At 45.4% G+C, this 25843-nt stretch overlaps 1 protein-coding gene and 1 pseudogene across 6 annotated transcripts in view; both read left to right on the top strand.

The window, feature by feature from the left end:
• The first annotated feature begins 4166 nt into the window (after positions 1–4166).
• Positions 4167–4923, top strand: LOC138986468 (small ubiquitin-related modifier 2 pseudogene; annotated as a pseudogene).
• Positions 4924–21114: 16191 nt separating this feature from the next.
• The window catches only part of ATP11C (ATPase phospholipid transporting 11C), a 169078-nt gene continuing 164349 nt past the window's right edge, over positions 21115–25843 (top strand). For 4 of the 6 annotated variants that reach the window (XM_070365485.1, XM_070365489.1, XM_070365487.1 and 1 more), the window contains exon 1: positions 21553–21738. In XM_070365485.1, coding sequence (XP_070221586.1) covers positions 21712–21738 — 27 coding nt within the window. In that variant the 5' untranslated portion in view covers positions 21553–21711. Of the gene's footprint in view, positions 21251–21552; positions 21739–25843 lie in introns of those variants that run through there. The other 2 variants (XM_070365486.1, XM_070365488.1) reach the window with 2 other exon arrangements.

Raw genomic sequence — 25843 nt, 5'->3', positions numbered from 1 at the left:
GGAACATTTCATGCAAAGATGGTCTAGTGGTTTTCCCCACTTTCTTCAGTTTAAGTCTGAATTTGGCAATAAAAAGTTCATTATCTGAGCCACAGTCAGTTCCCAGTCTTGTTTGTCCTGACTGTATAGAGCTTCTCCATCTTTGGCTACAAAGAATATAATCAATCTGATTTCGGTATTGACCATCTGGGATGTCCATGCAAAGACATGGACATCTCTTGTGATGTGGAAGAGTGTGTTTGCTATGACCAGTGTGTTCTCTTGGCAAAACTCTATTAGCCTTTGCCCTGCCTCATTCTGTACTCCAAGGCCAAATTTGTCTGTTACTCCAGGTATCTCTTGACTTACTTACTTTTGCATTCCAGTCCCCTATGATGAAAAGGATATCTTTTTTGGGTGTTATTTCTAGAAGGTGTTGTAGGTCTTCATAGAACTGTTCAACTTAAGCTTCTTTGGCATTACTGGTTGGGACATAGACTTGGATTACTGTGGTATTGAATGGTTTGCCTTGGAAACAAACAGAGATCATTCTGTCGTTTTTGAGATCACACCCAAGTACTGCATTTCAGACTCTTTTGTTCAAAGGGATTTCGTTCAAAAGGGACCCATTTCTTCAAAGGGATTCTTGCCCACAGTAGTAGATATAATGGCTATCTAATGCTCAAAATTCTCCAAGCCAGGCTTCAGCAATACGTTAACCGTGAACTTCCTGATGTTCAAGCTGGTTTTAGAAAAGGCAGAGGAACCAGCCAACATCTGATGGACCCTGGAAAAAGCAAGAGAGTTCCAGAAAAAAACATCTATTTCTGTTTTATTGACTATGCCAAAGCTTTTGACTGTGTGGATCACAATAAACTGTGGGAAATTCTGAAAGAGATGGGAATACCAGACCACCTGACCTGCCTCTTGAGAAATCTGTATGCAGGTCAGGAAGCAACAGTTAGAACTGGACATGGAACAACAGACTGGTTCCAAATAGGAAAAGGAATACGTCAAGGCTGTATATTGTCACTCTGCTTATTTAACTTATATGCAGAGTACATCATGAGAAACGCTGGACTGGAAGAAACACAAGCTGGAATCATGATTGCCAGGGGAAATATCAGTAACCTCAGATATGCAGATGAAACCACCCTTATGGCAGAAAGTGAAGAGAAACTAAAAAGCCTCTTGATGAAAGTGAAAGTGGAGAGGGAAAAAGTTGACTTAAAGCTCAACATTCAGAAAACTAAGATCATGGCATCTGGTCCCATCACTTCATGGGAAATAGATGGGGAAACAGTGGAAACAGTGTCAGACTTTGGTTTTTTGGGCTCCAAAGTCACTGCAGATGGTGACTGCAGCCATGAAATTAAAAGACGCTTACTCCTTGGAAGAGAAGTTATGGCCAACCTAGATAGCATATTGAAAATCAGAGACATTACTTTGCCAACAAAGGTTGATCTAGTCAAGGCTATGGTTTTTCCAGTGGTCATGTATGGATGTGAGACTTGGACTGTGAAGAAGGCTGAGCGCCAAAGAATTGATGCTTTTGAACTGTGGTGTTGGAGAAGACTCTTGAGAGTCCCTTGGACTGCAAGGAGATCCAACCAGTCTATTCTGAAGGAGATCAGCCCTGGGATTTCTTTGGAAGGAATGATGCTAAAGCTGAAACTTCAATCCTTTGGCCACCTCATGCGAAGAGTTGACTCACTGGAAAAGACCCTGATACTGGGAGGGATTGGGGGCAGGAGGAGAAGAGGATGAAAGAGGATGAGATGGCTGGATGGCATCACTGACTCGATGGATGTGAGTCTGAGTGCACTCCAGGAGTTGGTGATGGACAGGGAGGCCTGGCGTGCTGCCTCCATAATTCATGGGGTTGCAAAGAGTCAGACACGGCTGAGTGACTGAACTGAACTGAACTGAACTGATTCTGGTCCATTTTCGTTCACTGATTCCTAAAATGTCAATGTTCACTCTGCCATCTCCTGTTTGACCACTTCCAATTTACCTTGATTCATGGACCTAACATTTCAAGTTCCTATGCAATATTGTTCTTTACAGCATCAGACTTTACTTTCACCACCAGACACATCCACAACTGGGCATTGTTTCCGCTTTGGCCCCATCTCTTCATTCCTTCTGGAGCAATTTCTCTGCTCTTCTCCAGTAGCATATTGGACACTTACTGACCTGGGGAGTTCATCTTTCAGTGTCATATATTTTTCCCTTTTCATGCTGTTCATGGGATTCTCAAGGTAAGAATACTGAAATGGTTTGCTATTCCCTTCTCCAGTAGACCACATTTTGTCAGAACTCTCCACCATGACCCATCTTCCTTGGGTGGCCCTACATGGCATGTCTCATAATTTCATTGAGTTAGACAAGGCTGTGGTTCATGTCATCAATTTGGTTAGTTTTCTTTGATTATGGTTTTCAGTCTGCTGCCCTCTGATGGTTAAAGACAAGAGGCTTGTGAAAGCTTCTTGGTGGGAGGAACTGGCTATGGGGAATCTGGGTCTTGTTCTGATGGGTGAGGACATGCTCAGTAAATCTTTAACCCAATTTTCTGTTAATGGGTGGGGCCGTGTTCCCTCCCTGTGGTTTGGCCTGAGGCTAAACTATGGTAAGGGTAATGGCAGTAATGGCAACCTCCTTCACACAGCTCCCAGGACTGTTTTATTCAGTGCCCATGACCCCACAGCAGGCCCGATGGAGATTCCTGGACACTCACAGGCAAGTATGGCTCAGTCTCTTGTGGGGTCACTGCTCCTTTCTCCTGGGTCCTGGTGAACATAAGGTTTTGTTTGTGCCCTCCAAGAGTCTATTTCTTCCGTCCTGTGGAAGTTCTGTAATCAAATCCAACTGGCCTTCAAAGTCAAATTCTTTGGGGGTTCTCAGTCCCTTTGCCAGATCCCCAGGGTGGGGAATCTGTTTTGTGGCCCTAGAACTTTTGCAACAGTGTGAGAACTTCTTTGATAAAATTATTCTCCAGTGTGTAGGTCGTCTGCTTGGTGGCTCTATGCTGGGGCTAATGGTGACCTCCAAGAGGTTTTATGCCACACACCCTGCCTCCCAGGTCTGCTGCAGCCAGAGCTCCTGTCCCCATGGCAGGCCACTGCTGACCCGTGCCTTTGCAGAAGATACTCAAACACTCAAAGGCAGGTCTGGCTCAGTCTCTTGTGGGGTCTCTGGGTCCTGGTGCACACAAGGTTTTTTTTTGAGCCCTCTTTATACTCAAATGATTCTTAATTTCTTTCTATGGAAGGTCACCAATAGACATGAACATAAATCAATTATTTTCCTGGCCAGGTACATTGAGACTCTGTTGGTATTTAAACAGTTCATGGAAAAATATGTCAAGGCTATAAATAAGTTCTCTGTACACTTGAGATCGTGAATATTGTTTATGATCTGGGCCAAGAACAAAAACTGATTAGGAATATTCCCATATATTCCTGAGGCAGCTGTGATTTAATCCAAAGAAGATACTGACTTTTCCCATGAAATAATATTAACAACTAATATTATACCGATTGTCAAAAAGTGCAGTGGTCTCACATCCCTTTATTAAATACAAAATTGATGATATCAGGAACTTTATATGTATTACAAATATGTACACCATCCAGGAAGCACCATTGCTAAAGTGAAGTGAATTGAGGCAATGGTTGAGAGTTCTGTGCTTCAGGGAACACCAGCTTTCTGGTAAACTGACACATAACTGGGGGACGCAGCCCAAAGGAGATAAGGCAGGTAACAATCTTGTAAGTATTCAGTAAGAAAAACTGTTCCCTGCTGAAGTGTACACAATTGGTTCATAAACTGTACACTTTTGTGACGTTTCTATTCCTTTAACAGTTTCATTTGGGTGATAACAATGTTGGGATGGGGAGGAGAGTGTGTCTGCTGGAGACCCATAGTGATTAGATCTGGCTAAAACTTCCTGTGGAAGCCTGAGGGTCACTGGAAGCTTGTCTGCCCTGTGGTAACATAAAGAAGCCATTAGTGAAAGGAGATTGCCCAGCAGTCACGGAATGACAGAGAAATAGCCTGATTATTAATTACAGCCTAGAACTGAGCAGGAGTTGAGACATCACCTCTGATAATATTAGTACTGGTCTGCAGGAGACAAGCTAATTAATTTCTAGTGAGGTATGAAAAGATGATTGTTTCTGGCTCATTCCGTGCGGACCTGGTACCTCTTTTGTGAAGCAGCAGCTGAGGAGACTCCGGCGCTCGCCATGGAGGACGAAAAGCCCAAGCAAGGAGTCAAGACTGAGAACAACGATCATATTAATTTGAAGGTGGCGGGGCAGGATGGTTCTGTGGTGCAGTTTAAGATTAAGAGGCATACACCACTTAGTAAACTAATGAAAGCCTATTGTGAACGACAGGGTTTGTCAATGAGGCAGATCAGATTCCGATTTGACGGGCAGCCAATCAATGAAACAGACACACCTGCACAGTTGGAGATGGAAGATGAAGATACAATTGATGTATTCCAGCAGCAGACAGGAGGTGTCTACTAAAAAGGGAACCTGCTACTTTACTCCAGAATTCTGTTGCTCCAGACCAAGAAGACATTCTCAATTAGAAAACCGCAATTTGGTTCCACCGCATCCTGACTACTACAGTATAGTTTCTCTATTCTTTCATTTTCCCCTTCCCCATTCCTTTATTGTACATAAAGTAACTGGTGTATGTGCACAAGCATATTGCATTTTTTTTTAACTAAATGGCCAATGGTATGTTTTGATCGACATCAAATGGAGATGGGATGGGGAAAAATACTGATTCTGTGAAAATACCCCCTTTTCTCCATTAGTGGCATGCTCATCAGCTCTCTATCTTTATATTCCAGTAAGTTATTTTGCTCTCACTGTTTAACAAAAAAAAGAACAACATAAAAATTCTTGCATACCTTGTTCGATTGGAGAATTTTAATGTTTTTCATTTATCATTGTAAAACCAAGGACAATTTTATAACTTTTTTGTACGTAGCTGTTACATGTAGGGCAATCTGTCTTTAAGTAGGGATAAATTACTCTAAAAGAAATGAATCCTAGATAGTTTTCCCTTCAAGTCAAGCATCTTGTTGTTTAAATAAACTTCTTGTTTAAAATGAAAAAAAAAAAAAAAAAAGATGATTGTTTCTTTAAAGTTCCATTCTATCTGGTTGCCTGGGTGATTCTGGGCATTCTGTACACAGAGATACAGAGATAGCACAGAGAAGGAAGCAAGCTTCACTCTGAGTGCTAACAAAACAAGTAAGTACAGTATTTATGTGATGGGTTTGGTTTTCTCTTCACTGTTGGGTGTTCTCTGTTACCCAGGATTGATTAGGAAGAGTCTCATAAATCAGAGGTGTGGTAAGAGCCTCAGGGAGGGTGGAGGAATGGAGGGTGGAGGAAGGGAGGGTGGAGGAAGGAGGAGGTGTTAGATATTGAAAGGTAGGAAGATTAGGGCAGAAAGGAAACTTGGCCTTCCCCACAACTGTAAAAGAGAAGGTATGGGACTTCCCTGGTGACTCAGTGGTAAAGAATTCGCCTGCCAATGCAGGGGACATGGTTTCAATCCCTAGTCCAGGAAGGTCCCAAGTGCTGTGGGGAAACTAAGCCCACAAGCCCCAACTACTGAGTCCATGCTCTAGAGCCCGTGCTGTGCAACAAGAGAAGCCATGGCAATGGGAAGGCCATGTACCACAACAAAGAAGTTGGTGGTCACAAGGTGTGATTTGAAGGGCAAAAGGTGAGTGAACCTTCCCTACACACCCAGGTAGCTTCCTTATTCACACTTCAATCCCACCATCAGAGACTCATTACTTTGGCTCAGCGTTGCTCATTGCCTGCGGTTCTTTTGGACTATCTCAACATATTTTAAGTCCCCAAATTCTCAAATTAAAGAGATTTATCAGATCTCATTCCTCTACTCATAAAGGGGGACTTTGGAAGAACACTGGGCTCTTGAAACAGAGGCTAGGAAAAGGCAGTAAGGCAGTGCTGAAAAGAGGGAGGGGGGGTGTCTAGCAGACACCTGGTGGGATGTCTGCTTTGCTCACTCAACTAATCTCCTGTTTTGCTGGGAGGGCTTTCAAGAATCTCCTGGCTTGCTGATAGTTCTAGTGGAGACTGAATGGCTGGCCCAGAGAAGGTAATGGCACCCCACTCCAGTACTCTTGCCTGGAAAATTCCATGGACAGAGGAGCCTGGTAGGCTGCAGTCCATGGGGTCTCATAGAGTCAGACACGACTGAGTGACTTCACTTTCACTTTTCACTTTCATGCATTGGAAAAGGAACTGGCAACCCACTCCAGTGTTCTTGTCTGGGGAATCCCAGGGACGGGGGAGCCTGGTGGGCTGCTGTCTATGGGGTCGTACAGATTCCGACATGACTGACGTGACTTAGCAGCAGCAGCAGCAGCAGCAGAATGGCTGGCCAAGTGAAAATAAAGACACAGGCTGCCCATAACAAACACTGTTATCTCATCCCCCTGGCAATAAAGTCTGGGGTGCCCAGAAGTATTCCCTCATCTTCTGGAAGGTGTCCGTGTGGGATAGAGCCTGAGCAGGCTCTGAAGACATGCTAGTTTCACGAGCAGGTGGCCTAGACTCCCTTGTCACCTCTTCCTGCCACACTGCGGCCCCTCCTCAATCCATACCTGTGGCCTTATGGTAAGTTGCTGCTGCTAAGCTGCTAAGTCACTTTAGTCGTGTCTGACTCTATGCGACTCCATAGACGGCAGCACACCAGGCTCCCCCGTCCCTGGGATTCTCCAGGCAAGAACACTGAAGTGGCTTGCCATTTCCTTCTCCAATGCATGAAAGTGAAAAGTAAAAGTGAAGTGGCTCAGTCGTGTCCAACTCTTAGCAACCCCATGGACTGCAGCCCACCAGGCTCCTCTGTCCGTGGAATTTTCCAGGCAGGAGTACTGGAGTGGGGTGCCATTGCTTTGGGTTACATGTGCTTTAATTTGCTTCCTGGGGGTCCCAGAGGCTGCTCTCCAGGCAGAGGTGCCAGGCTGGGCTCTCCTGCAGCGGGCTCCCCATGCCAGCCCTGCAAACCTTCGGGAAGGACCGTGTCCTCCTCCAGGCCGCCCGTGCCCTCCACGAGCTCCTCGTAGGTGATCTTCTCGGCAAATGGCCGCGGCCCGAGCAACTCCACCATGTCGGGCCCCTCCAGCACCTCCTTCTCCAGCAGCCTCCTGCCCACCTTGTCCACCTGCTCGCGGCAGCGCATGAGCAGGTCCAGGGTGCGCGCATGCGTGGATCCGATGAACCGCCGCACCTCCTCGTCTAGGAGCTGGGCTGTGGCCTCGCTGAACGGTTTCTCCACCAGCGCCTCGCCTGGCCGCGGGAGATTGAAGGACACCTGGCCCAGCTTCTCGCTCATCCTGAACTGCACAATCTGGGCATAGGCGCTCTGGGTGACCTTCCTCAGGTCGTCCTGGGCCCCCGTGGTGACCCGTCCGAAGAACAGCTGCTCAGCCACACGGCCGCCCAGCATGGCACACATGCAGTCAAAGAGCTGCTCCTGTGTGTACAGGTACTGCTCCCTGGGCAGGCACTGGGCATAGCCGAGCCCCTTGCCCCGGGGGACGATGGACACCTTGAGCAGGGGGTCTGCATGTTCCAGGAACCAGCCCACCACCGCATGGCCAGCCTTGTGGTAGGCCACCATCATCTTCTCATGGTAAGTTACCTATGACCAAATGATTTAAGATCAAAAAGAGATATATGAGCGTTCTGTTGCTGCTGCTGCTAAGTCGCTTCATTCTGAAATGCAGTATTTGGATGCAATTTCAAAAACGACAGAATGACTTCTCTTCGTTTCCAAGGCAAATCATTCAATATCATGGTGATCCAAATCTATGCACTGACTAGTAGTGCTGAAGAAGCTGAAGTTGAATGCTTCTATGAAGACCTACAAGACCTTCTAGAACTAACACCCCAAAAAGATGTCATTATAGGGGAAGAGAATGCAAAAGTAGGAAGTCAAGAAATACCTGGAGTAACAGGCAAATTTGGCGTTGGAGTATAGAATGAAGTAGGGCAAAGGCTAATAGAGTTTTGCCAAGAGAATGCACTGGTCATAGCAAACACCCTCTTCCAACAACACAAAAGAAGACTCTACACATGGACATCACGAGATGGTCAATACTGAAATCAGATTGATTATATTCTTCATGGCAAAGATGGAGAAGCTCTTTACAGCGAGCACAAACAAGTTGACTGTGGCTCAGGTCATGAACTCCTTATTCCCAAATTCAGACTTAAATTGAAGAAAGTAGGGAAAACCACTAAGCCATTCAGGTATGACCTAAATTAAATCCCTTTTGATTATACAGTGGAAGTGAGAAATAGGCTGAAAGGATTAGATCTGATTCATGTCCATCAAGTTGGTGATGCCATCAAGCCATCTCATCTTCTGTCATCCTCTTCTCCTCCTGCCCCCAATCCCTCCTAGCATCAGAGTCTTTTCCAATGACTCAACTCTTCGCATCAGGTAGCCAAAATATTGGGGTTTCAGCTTTAGCATCAGTCTTTCCAAAGAACCCCTAGGACTGATCTCCTTTAGAATGGACTGGTTGGATCTCTTTGTAGTCCAAGGGACTGTCAAGAGTCTTCTCCAACACCACAGTTCAAAAGCATCAATTCTTCAGCACTCAGCTTTCTTCACAGTCCAACTTTCACAATCCATACATGAACACTGGAAAAACCATAGCCTTGACTAGACGGATCTTTGTTGGCAAAGTAATGTCTCTGCTTTTCAATATGCTATCTAGGTTGGTCATAACCTTCCTTCCAAGGAGTAACCCTCTTTTAATTTCATGGCTGCAATCACCATCTACAGTGATTTTGGAGCCCCCAAAAATAAAGTCTGACACTGTTTCCACTGTTTCCCCATCTATTTCCCATGAAGTGATGGGACCAGATGCCATGATCTTCGTTTTCTGAATGTTGAGCTTTAAGCCAATTTTTCCACTCTCCTCTTTCACTTTCATCAAGAGGCCTTTTAGTTTCTCTTCACTTTCTGCTATAAGGGTGGTGTCATCTGCATATCTGAGGTTATTGGTATTTCTCCTGGCAATCTTGATTCCAGCTTGTGCTTCTTCCAGCCCAGCGTTTCTCATGAGGTACTCTGCATATAAGTTAAATAAACAGGGTGATAATATACAGCCTTGACGAACTCCTTTTCCTATTTGGAACCAGTCTGGTGTTCATGCCCAGTTCTAACTGTTGCTTCCTGACCTGCATATAGGTTTCTCAAGAGGCAGGTCAGGTGGTCTGGTAGTCCCATCTCTTTCAGAATTTTCCAGTTTATTGTGATCCACACAGTCAAAGGCTTTGGCATAGTCAATAAAGCAGAAATAGATGTTTTTCTGGAACTCTTTTGCTTTTTCAATGATCTAGCAGATGTTGACAATTTGATCTCTGGTTCCTCTGCCTTTTCTAAAACCAGCTTGAACATCTAGAAGTTCATGGTTCATATATTGCTGAAGCCTGGCTTGGAGAATTTTCAGCATTACTTTACTAGTGTGTGAGATGAGTGCAATTGTGCGGTAGTTTGAGCATTCTTTGGCATTGCCTTTCTTTGGGATTGGAATGAAAACTGACCTTTTCCAGTCCTGTGGCTGCTGCTGAGTTTTCCAAGTTTGCTGGCATATTGAGTCCAGCACTTTCACAGCATCATCTTTCAGGATATGAAATAGCTCAACTGGAATTCCATCACCTCCACTAGCTTTGTTCGTAGTGATGCTTTCTAAGGCCCACTTGACTTTACATTCCAGGATGTCTGGCTGTAGGTCAGTGATCACACCATCGTGATTATCTTGGTCATGAAGCTCTTTTTTGTACAGTTCTTCTGTGTATTCTTGCCACCTCTTCTTAATAGCTTCTGCTTCTGTTAGGTCCATACCATTTCTGTCCTTTATCGAGCCCATATTTGCATGAAATGTTCCCTTGGTATCTCTAATTTTCTTGAAGAGATCTCTAGTCTTTCCCATTCTGTTGTTTTCCTCTATTTCTTTGCATTGATCGCTGAGGAACGCTTTCTTATCTCTCCTTGCTATTCTTTGGAACTCTGCATTCAGATGCTTATATCTTTTCTTTTCTCCTTTGCTTTTTGCTTCTCTTCTTTTCACATCTATTTGTGAGGCCTCCCCAGACAGCCATTTTGCTTTTTTGCATTTCTTTTCCATGGGGCTGGTCTTGATCCCTGTCTTCTGTACAATGTCACGAACCTCCGTCCATAGTTCATCAGGCACTCTATCTATCAGATCTAGTCCCTTAAATTTATTCCTCACTTTCACTGTATAATCATAAGGAATTTGATTTAGGTCATACCTGAACGAAGAAAACAATAGAATGGAAAAGACTAGAGATCTCTTCAAGAAAATTAGAGATACCAGGGGAACATTTCATGCAAAGATGGTCTCAATAAAGGACAGAAATGGTATGGACCTAACAGAAGCAGAAGACATTAAGAAGAGGTGGCAAGAATACACAGAAGAACTATACAGAAAATATCTTCACGACCCAGATAATCATGATGGTATGATTACTCATCTAGAGCCAGACATCCTGAAGTGTGAAGTCAAGTGGGCCTAAGGGAACATCATCATGAACAAAGCTAGTGGAGGTGATGCAATTCCAGTTGAGGTTTTTCAAATCCTAAAATATGATGCTGTGAAAGTGCTGGACTCAATATGCCAGCAAATTTGGAAAACTCAGCTTCCAGAGTCCAGCTCCAGCAGCCAGGTATTCAACCTGAAGAGATGGATGGTGTCGGCGATGATGACAGCCTCTCAGTTTTCTTGGACTGCCTCTTTATTTCAAGTTTGTCGGCGGACGATGATGTAGCCTCTGACTCATAGTACAGGACTACATCTTGATGTAGCCTTTGACTCAAAGTATGGGGCTATAAGTTTATTTCAAGCTTCAGGTTGTGTTTTATACTTTGACAAAAGCATTAGGTCACAGGTTTGACGTTTTTTAGTTTCCCCCACCCAGATTTACTGTACTTAACTTGTGATTACATTGTAATTCATGCTACATTCCTCAGTTTATTTCTTATCTTTCTAAATCCTGTTTGCCCTTAGCATCTTAAGATCATTATCTCCTAAAAAGGCTTCTAGCTATTCTTAATTAATCCTAAACCCTAAACTCAGCAAACTTCTTTTGCCATAAACATTCCCCTCACAAACAGGTCTCAGATAATAATCCTTCCCATGGCCTCAAGCTGCTCATCCTGGAACATTCTTTGTAAAGATCCTTGAACAGATTATTTGCTGGGCACAACTGCAAAAGGCTTTGTGCTTTCTCATGTTTCTCTCAAGAAGAATAAGCACCTTAACATTCTTTCCAGTCAACTCAACTGAAGAAAGGAAAGAAGAAGTCAGAGTCACAAGGCCTAACTTCTTCATCCCAGGGCCGTGCCTGTGAGATGAGGAGAGGGGGTTGGGACCGTGCCTCCATTTTCTCAGTAATGCCTAACATGGCTCCTGACACTCAGCAGTGGCTGCAGGACTGGAAAAGGTCAGTTTTCATTGCAATCCCAAAGAAAGGCAATGCCAAAGAATGTTCAAATTACTGCACAATTGCACTCATCTCACATGCTAGCAAAGTAATGATCAAAATTCTCCAAATGAGGTTTCAACTAAGAACTTCCAGATGTTCAAGCTGGATTTAGGAAAGGCAGAAGAAGCAGAGATCAAATTGCCAACATCCTTTGGATCATTGAAAAACCTAGAGAGTTTCAGAAAAACATATATTTCTGCTTTATTGACTATGCCAAAGCCCTTGACTGTGTGAATCACAACAAATTGAAAATTCTCAAAGAGATGGGACTACCAGACCACCTGACTGCCTTCTGAGAAATCTGTATGCAGATCAAGAAGTAACAGTTAGAACTGGACATAGAATAACAGACTGGTTCCAAATTGGGAAAGGAGTACGTCAAGGCTGTATATTGTCACTGCTTATTTAACTTATATGAAGAGTACATCATGACAAACCCTGGGCTGGATGAAGCACAAGCTGGAATCAAGATTGCTGTGAGAAATATCAATAACCTCAGATATGCAGATGCTACCACCCCTATGGCAGAGAGCAAACAAGAACTAAAGAGCCTCTTGATAAAAGTGAAAGAAGAGGGTGAAAAAGTTGACTTAAAACTCAATATTCAGAAAACTAAAATCATGGCATCTGGTCCCATCACTTCATGGCAAATAGATGCGGAAGAAATGGAAACATTGACAGACTTTATTTTGGGTGGCTCCAAAATCACTGCAGATGGTGACTGCACCCATGAAATTAAAAGACACTTGCTCCTCGGGAGAAAAGTTATGACCAACCTAGACAGCATATTCAAAAGCAGAGACATTACTTTGCCAACAAAGGTCCATTTAGTCAAAGCTATGGTTTTTCCAGTCATGTTTGGATGTGAGAGTTGGACTGTGAAGAAAGCTGAGCACCAAAGAATTGATGCTTTTGAATTGTGGTGTTGGAGAAGACTCTTGAGAGTCCCTTGGAGTGCAAGGAGATCCAACCAGTCCATCCTAAAGGAAATCAGTCCTGAATATTCATTGGAAGGACTGATGCTTAAGCTGAAACTCCAATACTTTGGCCGCCTGATGTGAAGAGCTGACTCACTGGAAAAGACCCTGATGCTGGGAAAGATTGAAGGTGGGAAGAGAAGGGAACAACAAAGATGGTTGGATGGCATCACTGACTCAATGGACATGAGTTTGAGCAAACTCCAGGAGTTGGTGATGGACAGGGATGCCTGGCATGCTGTAGTCCATGGGGTCACAAAGAATCCGACACAACTGAGCAACTGAACTAAATTGCTTTACAATATTGTTTTGGTTTCTGCCATACATCAACATGAATCAGCTATAGGTGTACGTAGTCCCCTTTCTCTGGAGCCTCCCTCCCACCACCCACCCCATCCTACCTCTCTAGGTTGTCACAGAGCACCAGATTTGAGCTCTTTGCATCGTACAGCTATCTAATTTTAAATATAGTAATGTGTATGTTTCAACGATACTCTCTTAATTCGTCCCACCTTCTCCTTTCCACCTTGTGTCCACAAAGTCTGTTCCCCTCTCTGTTTTTAAACATGTTTATGTCTCCTTTAGTTTGGGGCGGGGGTAGTGCTTAATCCTGATGGTCCTCCTAACAATTGTATTCAATATAATATTTTTTTTTCTTCTTCTACCATTGAGCTTTGTAAATGAATGGGTTACATCTATAAACTCCTGCCATCTGGCTTCCAGCCCAACCACGACTGAAACTGCATTCTTAAAGCTCATGCAGGATTTCTGAAGCATTAAATGAAATAGCTCTCCTCAGTTCTGATTTCCCTTGACCAGGGGTAAACTTTTGAGGTTTAAAGCATCTTACTCCAACCTCTAAAACCACGTTTTAAATGCATACTAGATATTTGTATTAGAGCATTCTATTGTTACTTCAACACAGTTAAAATGACTCATAATTTTCTCTACTGATGTTCCCTCTGAATGATTTTCCAATGTGTGACTGATGATGAGCCTGATGATGAGCCCTGTAAGAGCAGGGATCACACTTTTCAGGTACATTACTATAGGTCCTTCACACTGCTTGGATGTAATCAACAGTCAGTAAATATTTGTTGAAATGAACAAATGAATAAACATCATTCTTCCACTCACTGAGCCTGAATTCTTTAGAGTCATTTTGGATTCACCTCCCTCCTTTGTTCCATAAATTACATCAGTGATGAAACCTTGTCAATTATGCTTTCAAAATGTCGTGATTGAGGGTATGGATGAGGAGTCACATGAGGAGACCTGTTTGACTCTTTGCTCTGCAATTGTCAAGCTCTGACTTTGGGCATGTTCCCTAACCTCTCAATTTTTTTATCTATAAAATGAGGATAGTAAGGGTACATTATGGGGTTAATGAGAATAAATGAGGTAATGTGTACAACGTGTTTTGCACAGCGCCTGGCACACAGCAAGGGTTCAATAAATGATAGTTATTGAATTATCTTTCACTGCTCCCCTAGAGAGGTTTACTTACTGCTTCATATCTTTGCTGTTTCTCTTGGCTTGAATGCTCTCCTTTCTTTCTGCCCATTCAAAATGCTGTTTACTCTTCTTGTTAATTTTATTTTTTAAAGTAATACATATTCATAGTTAAAAACTTGAATAGATTAATAAGACTTCTTAAGCAAAAGAGCAGACCCCTACTCCATCTTGCCTAACTTCTGATCTGTACTAGGAAAGCAACCACTTTCAATAATCTTAACTGTTTTCTCTAACATTTACTTTCATATTTCTAAATAATGTCCTTATACTGATGGTTCTTGATCTTTCCATTTTTAGATAAATACTTATTGCCATCTTATTATGGAAGATAAATATTTAGACCTCTTACAACACCATCCTTTCCAATTTACTTTCCCTTCATCCTACAAAAGAGTTTTCTCAGAATCTTGAAGGCCAAACTATATCCCAGTGAATTCACTGTAGCTACTTGTGATTGCCTTTTCCCCTCCACTAAAATAAAATACCCTATCCTTTTAACAGTCGGTTCTAGAACTGTGTGTGCCTTTGATATCATGATTACTAGAATACATCTACTTCCCCTTTCTTAAAAGCAACACAATATTAGATCATCCACAATCCCCTTGGACTTCTGTTCTCCATGATTACTAACCTCATTTGTCAGTACAGTATCCTCAATGTAATTAATATGGGCTATTTGGAGCACTATAACAGGGAACCCTGATCTCATCTGACAAAGTGACATTTAAGCTGAAATCTGAAAGACAAATTGCAAAGGCTATGAAAGCATTCCTGCGGAGATGGTTGCAAGTGCAAAGGCTCTCAGGGGAAAAGGAACTTTGGGAACTCAAGGAATAAAAGGCAGCCAGTGGAGAGGATGGAGCTTGGTGCATCATGGGGAAAGAAGGCTCACCAGGAGCTAGAAAGGAAAACAGGGGTTAGAGAATTCAGAGCCTTGAAGCTGAGGTCCAGGCAAGATCTGAGCCTTATCCTGAAACCAATGAGAAGCTACTGAAAAGTCATAAGCAGGGGAATGATTTTATCTGATTTGCCTTCTAAAGATTTCTATGATTGCAGGGTGGGGAATGGACTGGGGAGGGCCAAGAGTTAGAAAGATACGGGTAAAACTGGTTTCAAGGAAACGTTAAGGGCAGCTTTGTAAGGGAGAACAAAATTTCAGATGGGCAAAAGGTAGTCTTGTGAGGTACTTTCAAAAGCTCAGCAGAAACCTTGGAATTTCTTTAACTTGCTGATGGCAGTGATAGGCATGCTCATATAACAGCTTCAATTTTTTTTTTCTTTTTTTTTTTTTTTAGTATTAGATGGAGGAGGGGACTCCTCCTCCCGCTCCTCCTCACCCTCCTGCTGAATCCCCGAATTGCTGACCAACCAATTGATCCCAGAAGCAGTTTGCCTCCCTCCTTCCCAAGCCTGGACAGCCTCCGGTCCCCACTGGATGGTCTACCCACTTGCCATGGTGAGATTTCTGAGGGGTTGAAGCGACCGAGGGGCTTGCACAGAAATAGGGCAGCAGAATTGAAACGGTCAAGGAAGAACAGTTTCCCTTCCGTTTCTGGGACGGCATGCACTAGCTCTAGTCAAGTTGAGATGGTAAAAAGGACAGGAGACTGCTTCCTCTGAACTCCTGCCTACAAGGAGCCTGGGGCTTCAGCTGCAGTCAGCTGAGGCACCATGAGAGTTGGTGTTATATACCATGGGGTCTGACAGTTCAGACAGCCGGAAGTTAGTTTTTGCAGTTCTGTTTATGGAACTGGCCGAATGAAAATGCTGGCTGATGGTCTGCTTTTCATAGCCATTGACAACAGCTTCCTACAACACCTGGGTCTTCTTTGGAAGCTGTGAAGAGGCACTGAAAAGAACAAAAATAATTTCTTCTTGTCTAAAAAAAACCCAAAAACTCACAAAGTAATCTGAATGTGTGTGAGAGTAACTCTTATTCAGGTTGCACTTGGATACGGAAAGAAACTACCTTGCATAAACTGCAGGTTTTGCTGAGCATATTTGATTTTTGTGGGATTGCATTTTTATAGTCAAGCAAATTAGTCTGGACCCATGAATATAGGTGTTGTGATGCAACAAACTAGGAAGATGAGGGAGAGACGGTGGAATTACAGTAACAAATGAAAATTTGACCAACAATATTTCTATATCTTGGGAGATCCTAAAAGGTTTGTTTTTAAGCTGGACAAAATGGCAATGGTATATGAGAAAATACTCACACAATGATGTGTGAGAGAACACCGAAAACCAATATCCAGTTCTCTAAAGTTTTTTAAGTTGGTCTGTTTGAATCTATAAGCTAAGTACATTTTTAAAATTTATTTCACAAATTGCATATGGAAAGATATTACTTATTATTTACTAGTAAGCACTTGCATATCCAAATGTCTAAATTCATTTTCTATTACCTATTTCACTGATAACAATGTCTCTTATTGATAAGGATTCTACACTTTGCCTAGAACAATTGACAACAACCTCTTCAACCCACAAATTCCAGTCAATATCTAGAACAGTGCCTGCCACATAGTAGGTATTCAACAAACAATAAGTGTATTAAATTACGTTAGTCATTCTCCTCAACAAAAGTAGTCAGCAAAACCTTTTCTATTTGAAAATACACCTTTGAAATATTAGAGACCAAAATCTAAGATCCATTTTGCCAATATAACAAAATATCCTAATATCTGATTGGGCTTCCCAGGTGGTTTAGTGTTAAAGAATAACCCTGCCAATGCAGGAGACACAGGTTAGATCCCTGGGTTGGGAAGATCTCCTGGAGAAGGAAATGACAACCTACTCCGGTATTCTTGTCCAGAAAATCCCATGGACAGAGGAGCCTGGCGGGGACTGAGGGACTAAACAACAGCAGATTAATAGACATCTAACATAAATCTTAAAAATCATTAGACATGGCCTCAAGGGTAAGTAAATGCAAGGAACCACAATAGAGAAAGAAGTGGAAATGGACGGTTTTACTTCTAGGCAACCAGGACAGTTTGGGAACCTACCTTATGTGCCCTGCACTTAAGGCAATGAGGACGGGCTACTAGTGGCTCACACTATCAAGTGCAGACTTCCCAGGTGTTTCTGAAGATCCTAATGGGGAATGCAAAAGTAGGAAGTCAAGAAACACCTGGAGTAACAGGCAAATTTGGCCTTGGAGTACGGAATGAAGCAGGACAAAGGCTAACAGAGTTTTACCAAGAGAATGCACTGGTCATAACAAACACTCTCTTCCAACCACACAAGAGAAGATTCTACACATGGACATCACCAGATGGTCAACATCAAAATCAGATTGATTATATTCTTTGCAGCCAAAGATGGAGAAGCTCTATACAGTCAACAAAAACAAGACCGGGAGCTGACTGTGGCTCAGATCATGAACTCCTGAGTGCCAAATTCAGACTTAAATTGAAGAAAGTAGGCAAAACCAGTAGACCATTCAGGTATGACCTAAACCAAATCCCTTATGATTATACAGTGGAAGTGAGAAATAGATTTAAGGGACTAGATCTGATAGAGTGCCTGATGAACTATGTATAGAGGTTGATGACATTGTACAGGAGACAGGGATCAAGACCAGCCCCATGGAAAAGAAATGCAAAAAGCAAAATGGCTGTCTGGGGAGGCTTTACAAATAGCTGTGAAAAGAAGAGAAGCGAAAAGCAAAGGAGAAAAGGAAAGATATAAGCATCTGAGTGCAGAGTTCCAAAGAATAGCAAGGAGAGATAAGAAAGCCTTCCTTAGTGATCAATGCAAAGAAATAGAGGAAAACAACAGAATGGGAAAGACTAGAGATCTCTTCAAGAAAATTAGAGATACCAAGGGAACATTTCATGCAAATATGGGCTCGATAAAGGACAGAAATGGTATGGACCTAACAGAAGCAGAAGATATTAAGAAGAGGTGCCAAGAATACACAGAAGAACTGTACAAAAAAGAGCTTCATGACCAAGATAATCACGATGGTGTGATCACTGACCTACAGCCAGACATCCTGGAATGTAAAGTCAAGTGGGCCTTAGAAAGCGATCACTGACCTACAACCAGACATCCTGGAATGTAAAGTCAAGTGGGCCTTAGAAAGCATCACTATGAACAAAGCTAGTGGAGGTGATGGAATTCCAGTTGAGCTATTTCATATCCTGAAAGATGATGCTGTGAAAGTGCTGCACTCAGTATGCCAGCAAACTTGGAAAACTCAGCAGTGGCCACAGGACTGGAAAAAGTCAGTTTTCATTCCAATCCCAAAGAAAGGCAATGCCAAAGAATGCCCAAACTACCACACAATTGCACTCATCTCACACGCTAGTAAAGTAATGCTCAAAATTCTCCAAGCCAGGCTTCAGCAATACGTGAACCATGAACTTCCTGATGTTCAAGCTGGTTTTAGAAAAGGCAGAGAAAGCAGAGATCAAATTGCCAACATCCACTGGATCATGGAAAAAGCAAGAGAGTTGCAAAAAAACATCTATTTCTGCTTTATTGACTGTGTGGATCACAATAAACTGTGGAATATTCTGAAAGAGATGGGAATACCAGACCACCTGACCTGCCTCTTGAGAAACCTGTATGCAGGTCAGAAAGCAACAGTTAGAATTGGACATGAACAACAGACTGGTTCCAAATAGGAAAAGGAGTACATCAAGGCTGTATATTGTCACCCTGCTTACTTAACTTATATTCAGAGTACATCATGAGAAACTCTGAGCTAGAAGAAGCACAAGCTGGAATCAAGATTGCCGGGAGAAATATCAATAACCTCAGATATGCAGATGACACCACCCTTATGGCAGAAAGTGAAGACGAACTAAAAAGCCTCTTGATGAAAGTGAAAGAGGAGGGTGAAAAAGTTGGCTTAAAGCTCAACATTCAGAAAACGAAGATCATGGCATCTGGTCCCATCACTTCATGGGAAATAGATGGGGAAACAGTGGAAACAGTGTCAGACTTTACGTTTCTGGGCTCCAAAATCACTGCAGGTGGTGACTGCACCCATGAAATTAAAAGAGGGTTACTCCTTGGAAGGAAGGTTATGACCAACCTAGATAGCATATTAAAAAGCAGAGACATTACTTTGCCAATAAACGTCCATCTAGTCAAGGCTATGGTTTTTCCAGTGGTCATGTATGGATTGTGAAAGTTGGACTGTGAAGAAAGCTGAGTGCTGGAGAATTCATTCTTTTGAACTGTGGTGCTGGAGAAGACTCTGGAGAGTCCCTTGGACTGCAAGGAGATCCAACCAGTCCATTCTCAAGAAGATCAGTCCTGGGTGTTCATTGGAAGGACTGATGCTAAAGCTGAAACTCTGATACTTTGGCCACCTCATGTGAAGAGTTGACTCATTGGAAAAGACCCTGATGCTAGGAGGGATTGGGGCAGGAGGAGAAGGGGACAACAGAGGATGAGATGGCTGGATGGCATCACCAACTCTATGGACGTGAGTTTGAGTGAACTCCGGGAGTTGGTGATGGACAGGGAGGCCTGGTGAGCTGTGATTCATGGGGTCCCAAAGAGTCAGACACGACTGAGTGACTGAACTGAACTGAATGGGTTTTCGAGTTCTCTCGGAGCCATGCCTGCGCACACATCCTGGGCATCTGCCCAGAGTGTGTGTTGTTTTTCTTAGATCATCTGGCACGTCCCCGCTGACCCCTCCCTCCACCCTGGACTTTGCCCACGGCGCTCCTTCTAAAGCCTTCTCACATAGCAAGGTCCAGTTTAACCTCCAGTGCTTTCGAGAAAGCTTCCCAGACCCCCTTTTGAGGTGCACCGGTGCTCTCAGCACTTGAAGCCTCTCATCTAGCAGTCAGGACTTTCTAACCTGCTGTTTTTGCAGGTGAGTAGCCCCTTACCACAGTGGGGCACCCCTCCCCCGCCCCACGCTGGGGAGGTCTTTTCAGAATTCGCTGTATCCAGCCCCTAACACAGCCGAGTACAAAGAAAATGCCCAGGAAAGATCTGTTGAAATGGATCTAAACCCCAGAGGGGAAAGGAGAAGTGCCCGTGCCCAGCATTAAAGGCCCTTCACGACCCCCAGGGGAGGCCCGCGGTGCAGCTGGCCCTGTCCCCAGCGCTTCGCTGGCAGGAGACGGTGCCGCGGCGGAGGCTCCTATTAATGCCTCTGATCTCCTTCGACTAATTTCTTCTTTACTTTTGCAGAGGAATCTACATTCTGCTCCAGCAGCCTCGGGGCACGCCGTTAAAGGGCGGTGCAAACCGAGCGACGTGGGCGTTGGGATGGCCAGTCTCAAGGCAATTTTAGCTTCGGCTTTCCTACGTAATGTTTAAAGTTTCGCAAACTCCAATTCTAAACTAGGAGCCGAGGGGGTAGAGCGTTTCCTGGTGCACAATTTTTCGCGTCCCAGGGAAGGTTCCGGGCATTCGTGGCTTTGCCTCACCGATCCTTTTCACATTTCCCACCGCGGGGAATCTAAAGAGCGCTAGTGGCCTCCACTTCCAACCCGAGCCGAGAACCGCGGTTCAGCCCTGAGGTCTCAGCCACTTCCTCCTTCAACCCTCTGGGCAAACCCAGAGCGGGCGAATGGGGGAGCTCCCAGCCTACGGTACTAGGCGGAATCGGAGGCATGGAGGGACTACAACTCCCAGGATGCTCTGCGAGAAGCGAATGGGCGGGGCTAGAGGGAGGGGCTTGGGGTATAGGCGGGAAGGGGGGCTTGGGGGTGGCAGGGAAATCCCGCCCCGCTGCGCAGCAGCGGCGACACAAAGCCTGACTTTACAACCTCAGAGAGAAAGTGGAAGTGAGATGGTTTAGGTGGGGAGACAGGACAAGAAAAAACCTGAGGAGGGAAAGGCGCGTAGGTAGCTGAGTGAAGCGAGGGTAGTGGGGAGATCCGCGCCTCGGCACACGAGGAGGGGGGCTCTTATAATTAGTCCCCCAGCCCGCGCCCCGCCCGCGCTGGGGTCTCCACAGCGCCCCGCCGGTCCCGGCTCCTCACGCAAAGCCCGGCTCCGCCCCGCCGGGAGCGGGGAGCCCGGTTGCCTGGCGGGTTCGGGGCGGGCCGGCAGGCTGCACCGTGGCTCCCCGGCCCGAGTGCGGGACGGCCGGCGCGGCTGCCGCGGACCGAGGAGGGGCTGTGAGCGAAGCGGAGCGGCGGACGAATTAGGGCCGGGGCAGGGTAGGCTGCGGCTTCCGCACGAGCCAGGGAAGTAGTGTCGGGCTGAGGCGAGGTGAGGCGCGGGGCGCCTCGGGAGGGTCCCCGTGGCCGCGAGCGGGGCGGGCGCACGCGGGCTGACCGCGGAAAAGCGGGCGGTGGCTCCGCGGCAGGGAAGAGTGCAGACGGCGGGGTTCCGAGCCCGGCGCTGGTGGAGAGCTCTGGGCGTCCCCCTCCCGCGGGAGGAGCCTAGCGCTCCTCCGCCATCCGTCCCCCGCGCGTTCGGCTCGCTATCTCCACGGGCTGCTGCGGGAGAGGCGGGGCCACCGCCCCCGGCGCGGGGCGGGGCGGGGGGGTGAGTGAGGTGGGGCGGGGGCCGAGGGGGGCGGGGGGAGTTCGGAGGGCCGGCGGTTGGCGGGGCCGCGAGCCTCGCCGACCGTTTCGCGCCGCCGGCCCACGCCGCAGTGTCGTGTGTGGACGGCGCCTTCTCAGACAGCCCAGTAGAGTCCAGCACGGCGACCGGCAGCCTTCGACGCGATGTTCCGCCGGAGCTTAAATCGTTTTGTAAGTACACTCGCTGCGGCTCCCCGCGTGTCGGTTCGCTTGCTCGCCAGCCCCTTCGCCCGGTCCTTCAGAACAGTTTCCTGAGGGGAAGAGTGCGTCTCTGGGAGACACCAGCGGCGCCCGCTCTTACATTTTCACTGAAATGACGCTGCCCGGGGCGGTCGGGGTGGGGAGTCAGATAAGGCTCTCGGAGCACCCCGCCACCCCACCCCGACCCCGGCCCATTTATCCGGAGCTTCCCTGGGCTGTTCCTTACAAACTGCCTCGGACTGGGGGTGGGGGGCGCCCTCCGAGCTGGATGGTGGGGGACCCCCGGGGGTTTCCGACCCAGGGGTCCCTCGGTGTGCCAGTTACTCGAAGATGGCGTTTTATTATCAGGGAGGTTGCTTTCTTTTGTTTCCTATGCCAGGAGCACATGGAGGTAAACCTAGACCTGTCACCGTGGTCCAAAAAAGCCCTGGGGGCTGAGGGGTGGGCGGCTGGGGCCGGCCTCAGCCTGGCCCGGGGCTTGGCCGGCTGCTCACCCGAGGCCGGGCAAACTTTGGAGACCCAGCCTGAACCTCTCACCTTGAGGGTTTAATAAAAGCGAGGGCGGTCGTCGGGGTGGGCTGAGTCGAGGTGGAGACGCGAGGAGGCTGCACCGTCGCTGCCAGGCGAGCGCCGGGGCTGAAGCCTCGCCGAGCCCCGAACGCCCCAGACCCTGACCCGGGGGAGGAGGCGAGCTGCGGCTGGACTCCTCAGTCCACGTCGACCCCCGCCTCCCCGATCCCCAGAAAAGGGAATTTTATTGCCGAGGGAGTTTGGCACCCGGAAAACCGATTACTGACTTTCTTGAGTAACCTGTTCACTCCTAGATGGTACGTGAAGAATGGAGTGAAACCGGGACCATCTACTTCTATGCTGCTATTAGTAGCAACTTCCTTAATTGCAAGATGAGGTGGCGGGAATAGGATTTTATTTCTGCCAGTAATGTGAAAGGAAGGATTCGTCAATAAATGTTTTTTCTGGCCTTAGGAGAAATGGTTGAGTGCTCTGTTAAAGAACTTGTCGGTTTGGCTGTTTTCCTGCAATTATTCGTAATCGAAGCATTGCTAGTATTTTTCACGCATCGGATGAATTTGCTCTCGTTATTTTTTCTGCATTTGAAACTTTCACAAATGTACCCTGGCTAAACGAAGTAATTGTATGTCCCCTTCTAGGCTATTATTATCACAAGAGTGCTGTTAATGTTTTTCTAAAGGTTTACCTCACCAGAGGCATGTCTTATGAAATTGGAGCAGGTTTACCTGTGGCACAGCAATAGAGGTTGTGCCTATCAGGATTTTGAAATCCGTAGGAATTGGCTTGTACTGTATGCTTTGCTAAAGCAAGTGACTAAAATTGGTTTCTCACATTTAGCCTGAGAAGGTAAAAAGCATTGTGCTTCATAGTTCTATTTCATGTAGATTCTTGTGATCCTGAGTGTTGTTTGGGGGTGTTAGAAAAGGAAAGGTGACAAAGAGGACTAATTGTAATATTTGGAAAGAGGATAATCTTTTCACATGGCATTCTTATACTGGAAAACAACTGGACTGTGGTTTGTAATATATTCGGTAGCTCAACATTGAGATGATGACATCCCCCCCCCCTTTTTTAAGGATTTGAACATTTGAAACCAAACAACCAGTCTAAAAATATCAGTCTAAAAGCCCCCTTCATCTTTCTTTTGCTCAGAGTGGTCTGTGTTGTTTGAGTCTAGTAAGGAAGCAGTGCTGGCTGGGGAAGGCAGGGCATGCAGTAGAATTTGCAGCAGTTGTTGAGGTGCCAGCCTGCAGGTTTTGAGGCTAGTACTTTGCATCCCCGTCCAAGATCTCTGCAGAGAATATACTTACACTGAAAGGAGCTTTGACCTCATTGTTTCGGCTGGAATACTCGACTGCTCACATTTTCCTGAGCAACCATGACTCTGGTTAACTCTCCAGAATTTCTACCAGTGCAGTGAACTGAAAGCTTCTCAGGAGTTGTATCTGAGCCCTAGGCCTAGGGCAAGGAATTAATTTGCAAACCCTTGGACGGAATGTGAAATATACTATCAAATACTGCTAAAGAATGACTTCAGAAATAATTGGTGGGGGGCGGTTTTTAGCTCCCCTAGTCAGTAAGCAAAATGCTGTCCTCATCTTTTTCTTGGTAGAGACTGAGTGGCACTCCCATTTACATCACTAGAAGGATACAACTAAAGATTTAGGTTTGTCTTTGTCTTGCACAGCAATATAGATGTAGTCTAAGTTGTGTGCTTTTATATTTTGGAGATGGGGCTATGAATTCCTTTCAAAATTAAGTGTTTTTCTTGTGTACCTGTGTACATCTGAATTTGACTTTGAATGTGATATAAATTCCAGTGATGTTGATTGTAGTTCTTGGTCACTGAAAACTAGCTACTACATGTTAGGACAGGGCTTTACATTTTAGGGGCTTCCCTTGTGGGTCAGCTGGTAAAGAATTGGCCTGCAGTGCAGGAGACCTGAGTTCGATCCCTGGGTTGGGAAGATTCCCTGGAGAAGGGAAAGGCTACCCAGTATTCTGGCCTGAGAATTCCATGGACTGTATAGTCCGTGGGGTTGCAAAGAGTCAGACACGACTGAGCAACTTTCACTTAGATTTTAAACCTAACATGGGAAGTACTATCATCTTTTACAGCTCAGTAGAGAAGGCAGTGGCAACCCACTCCAGTACTCTTGCCTGGAAAATCCCATGGATGGAGGAGCCTGGTAGGCTGTAGTCCATGGGGTCGCTAAGAGTCGGACACGACTGAGCGACTTCACTTTCACTTTTCACTTTCATGCATTGGAGAAGGAAATGGCAACCCACTCCAGTATTCTTGCCTGGAGAATCCCAGGGACAGGGGAGCCTGGTGGGCTGCCGTCTATGGGGTTGCACAGAGTCGGACACGACTGAAGTGACTTAGCAGCAGCAGCAGCAGCAGCAGCAGCAGTATATGCCGAATCATTTTAAAAATGCCATTTATTTCTCCAGGCCCAGGTTCTCCAGTTTTGAAAGAGAAAGTTCTTTCAGTTCAGGTCAGTCGCTCAGTTGTGTCTGACTCTTTGTGACCCCATGAATTTCAGCACGCCAGGCCTCCCTGTCCATCACCAACTCAGACTCACGTCCATTGAGACCATGATGCCATCCAGCCATCTCATCCTCTGTCGTCCCCTTTTCCTCCTGCCCCCAATCCCTCCCAGCATCAGAGTCTTTTCCAATGAGTCAACTCTTCACATGAGGTGGCCAAAGTACTGGAGTTTCAGCTTTAGCATCATTCCTTCCAAAGAACACCCAGGACTGATCTCCTTTAGAATGGACTGGTTGGATCTCCTTGCAGCCCATGGGACTCTCAAGAGTCTTCTCCAACACCACAATTCAAAAGCATCAATTCTCCAGCGCTCAGCTTTCTTCACAGTCCAACTCTCACATCCATACATGACCACTTGACTAGATGGACGTTTGTTGACAAAGTAATGTCTCTGCTTTTTAATATGCTATCTAGGTTGGTCATAACTTTCCTTCCAAGGTGTAAGTGTCTTTTAATTTCATGGGTGCAGTCACCATCTGCAGTGATTTTGGAGCCCCCCAAAATAAAGTCTGACACTGTTTCCACTGTTTCCCCATCTATTTCCCATGAAGTGATGGGACCAGATGCCATGATCTTCGTTTTCTGAATGTTGAGCTTTAAGCCAACTTTTTCACCCTCCTCTTTCACTTTCATCAAGAGGCTTTTTAGTTCCTCTTCACTTTCTGCCATAAGGGAAAGTTCTTTAGCTTGAGCTAAAAGAAATAGTGATTCATTGCATTTTCTAAAGACACAGCCTTGATGTCTTTGCCATTAAAAAGTTGTATTTCCTTTTTGATGAATTATGACTTTTCTCCTGACAATTTTGTGGTAGAAAGAAATTGGTGGATTTGGTGTAGGATTTTCGGATTTAGGTATGTAGGGGATGTCTTAAAAGATTTAAGAGTTGGGATGTCTGAGAGTATAATAAAAACGATATAGCCTATTCCCAGTCAACATCTCCAGTCTCCATAAATAAAATAAACAATGGTAGTTTTTTCTGTACAATTTACTTTC

Source organism: Bos mutus, chromosome X, assembly GCF_027580195.1.
Source record: "Bos mutus isolate GX-2022 chromosome X, NWIPB_WYAK_1.1, whole genome shotgun sequence".
Taxonomy (NCBI): domain Eukaryota; kingdom Metazoa; phylum Chordata; class Mammalia; order Artiodactyla; family Bovidae; genus Bos; species Bos mutus.
This window is presented reverse-complemented; position numbering and strand designations above follow the sequence as displayed.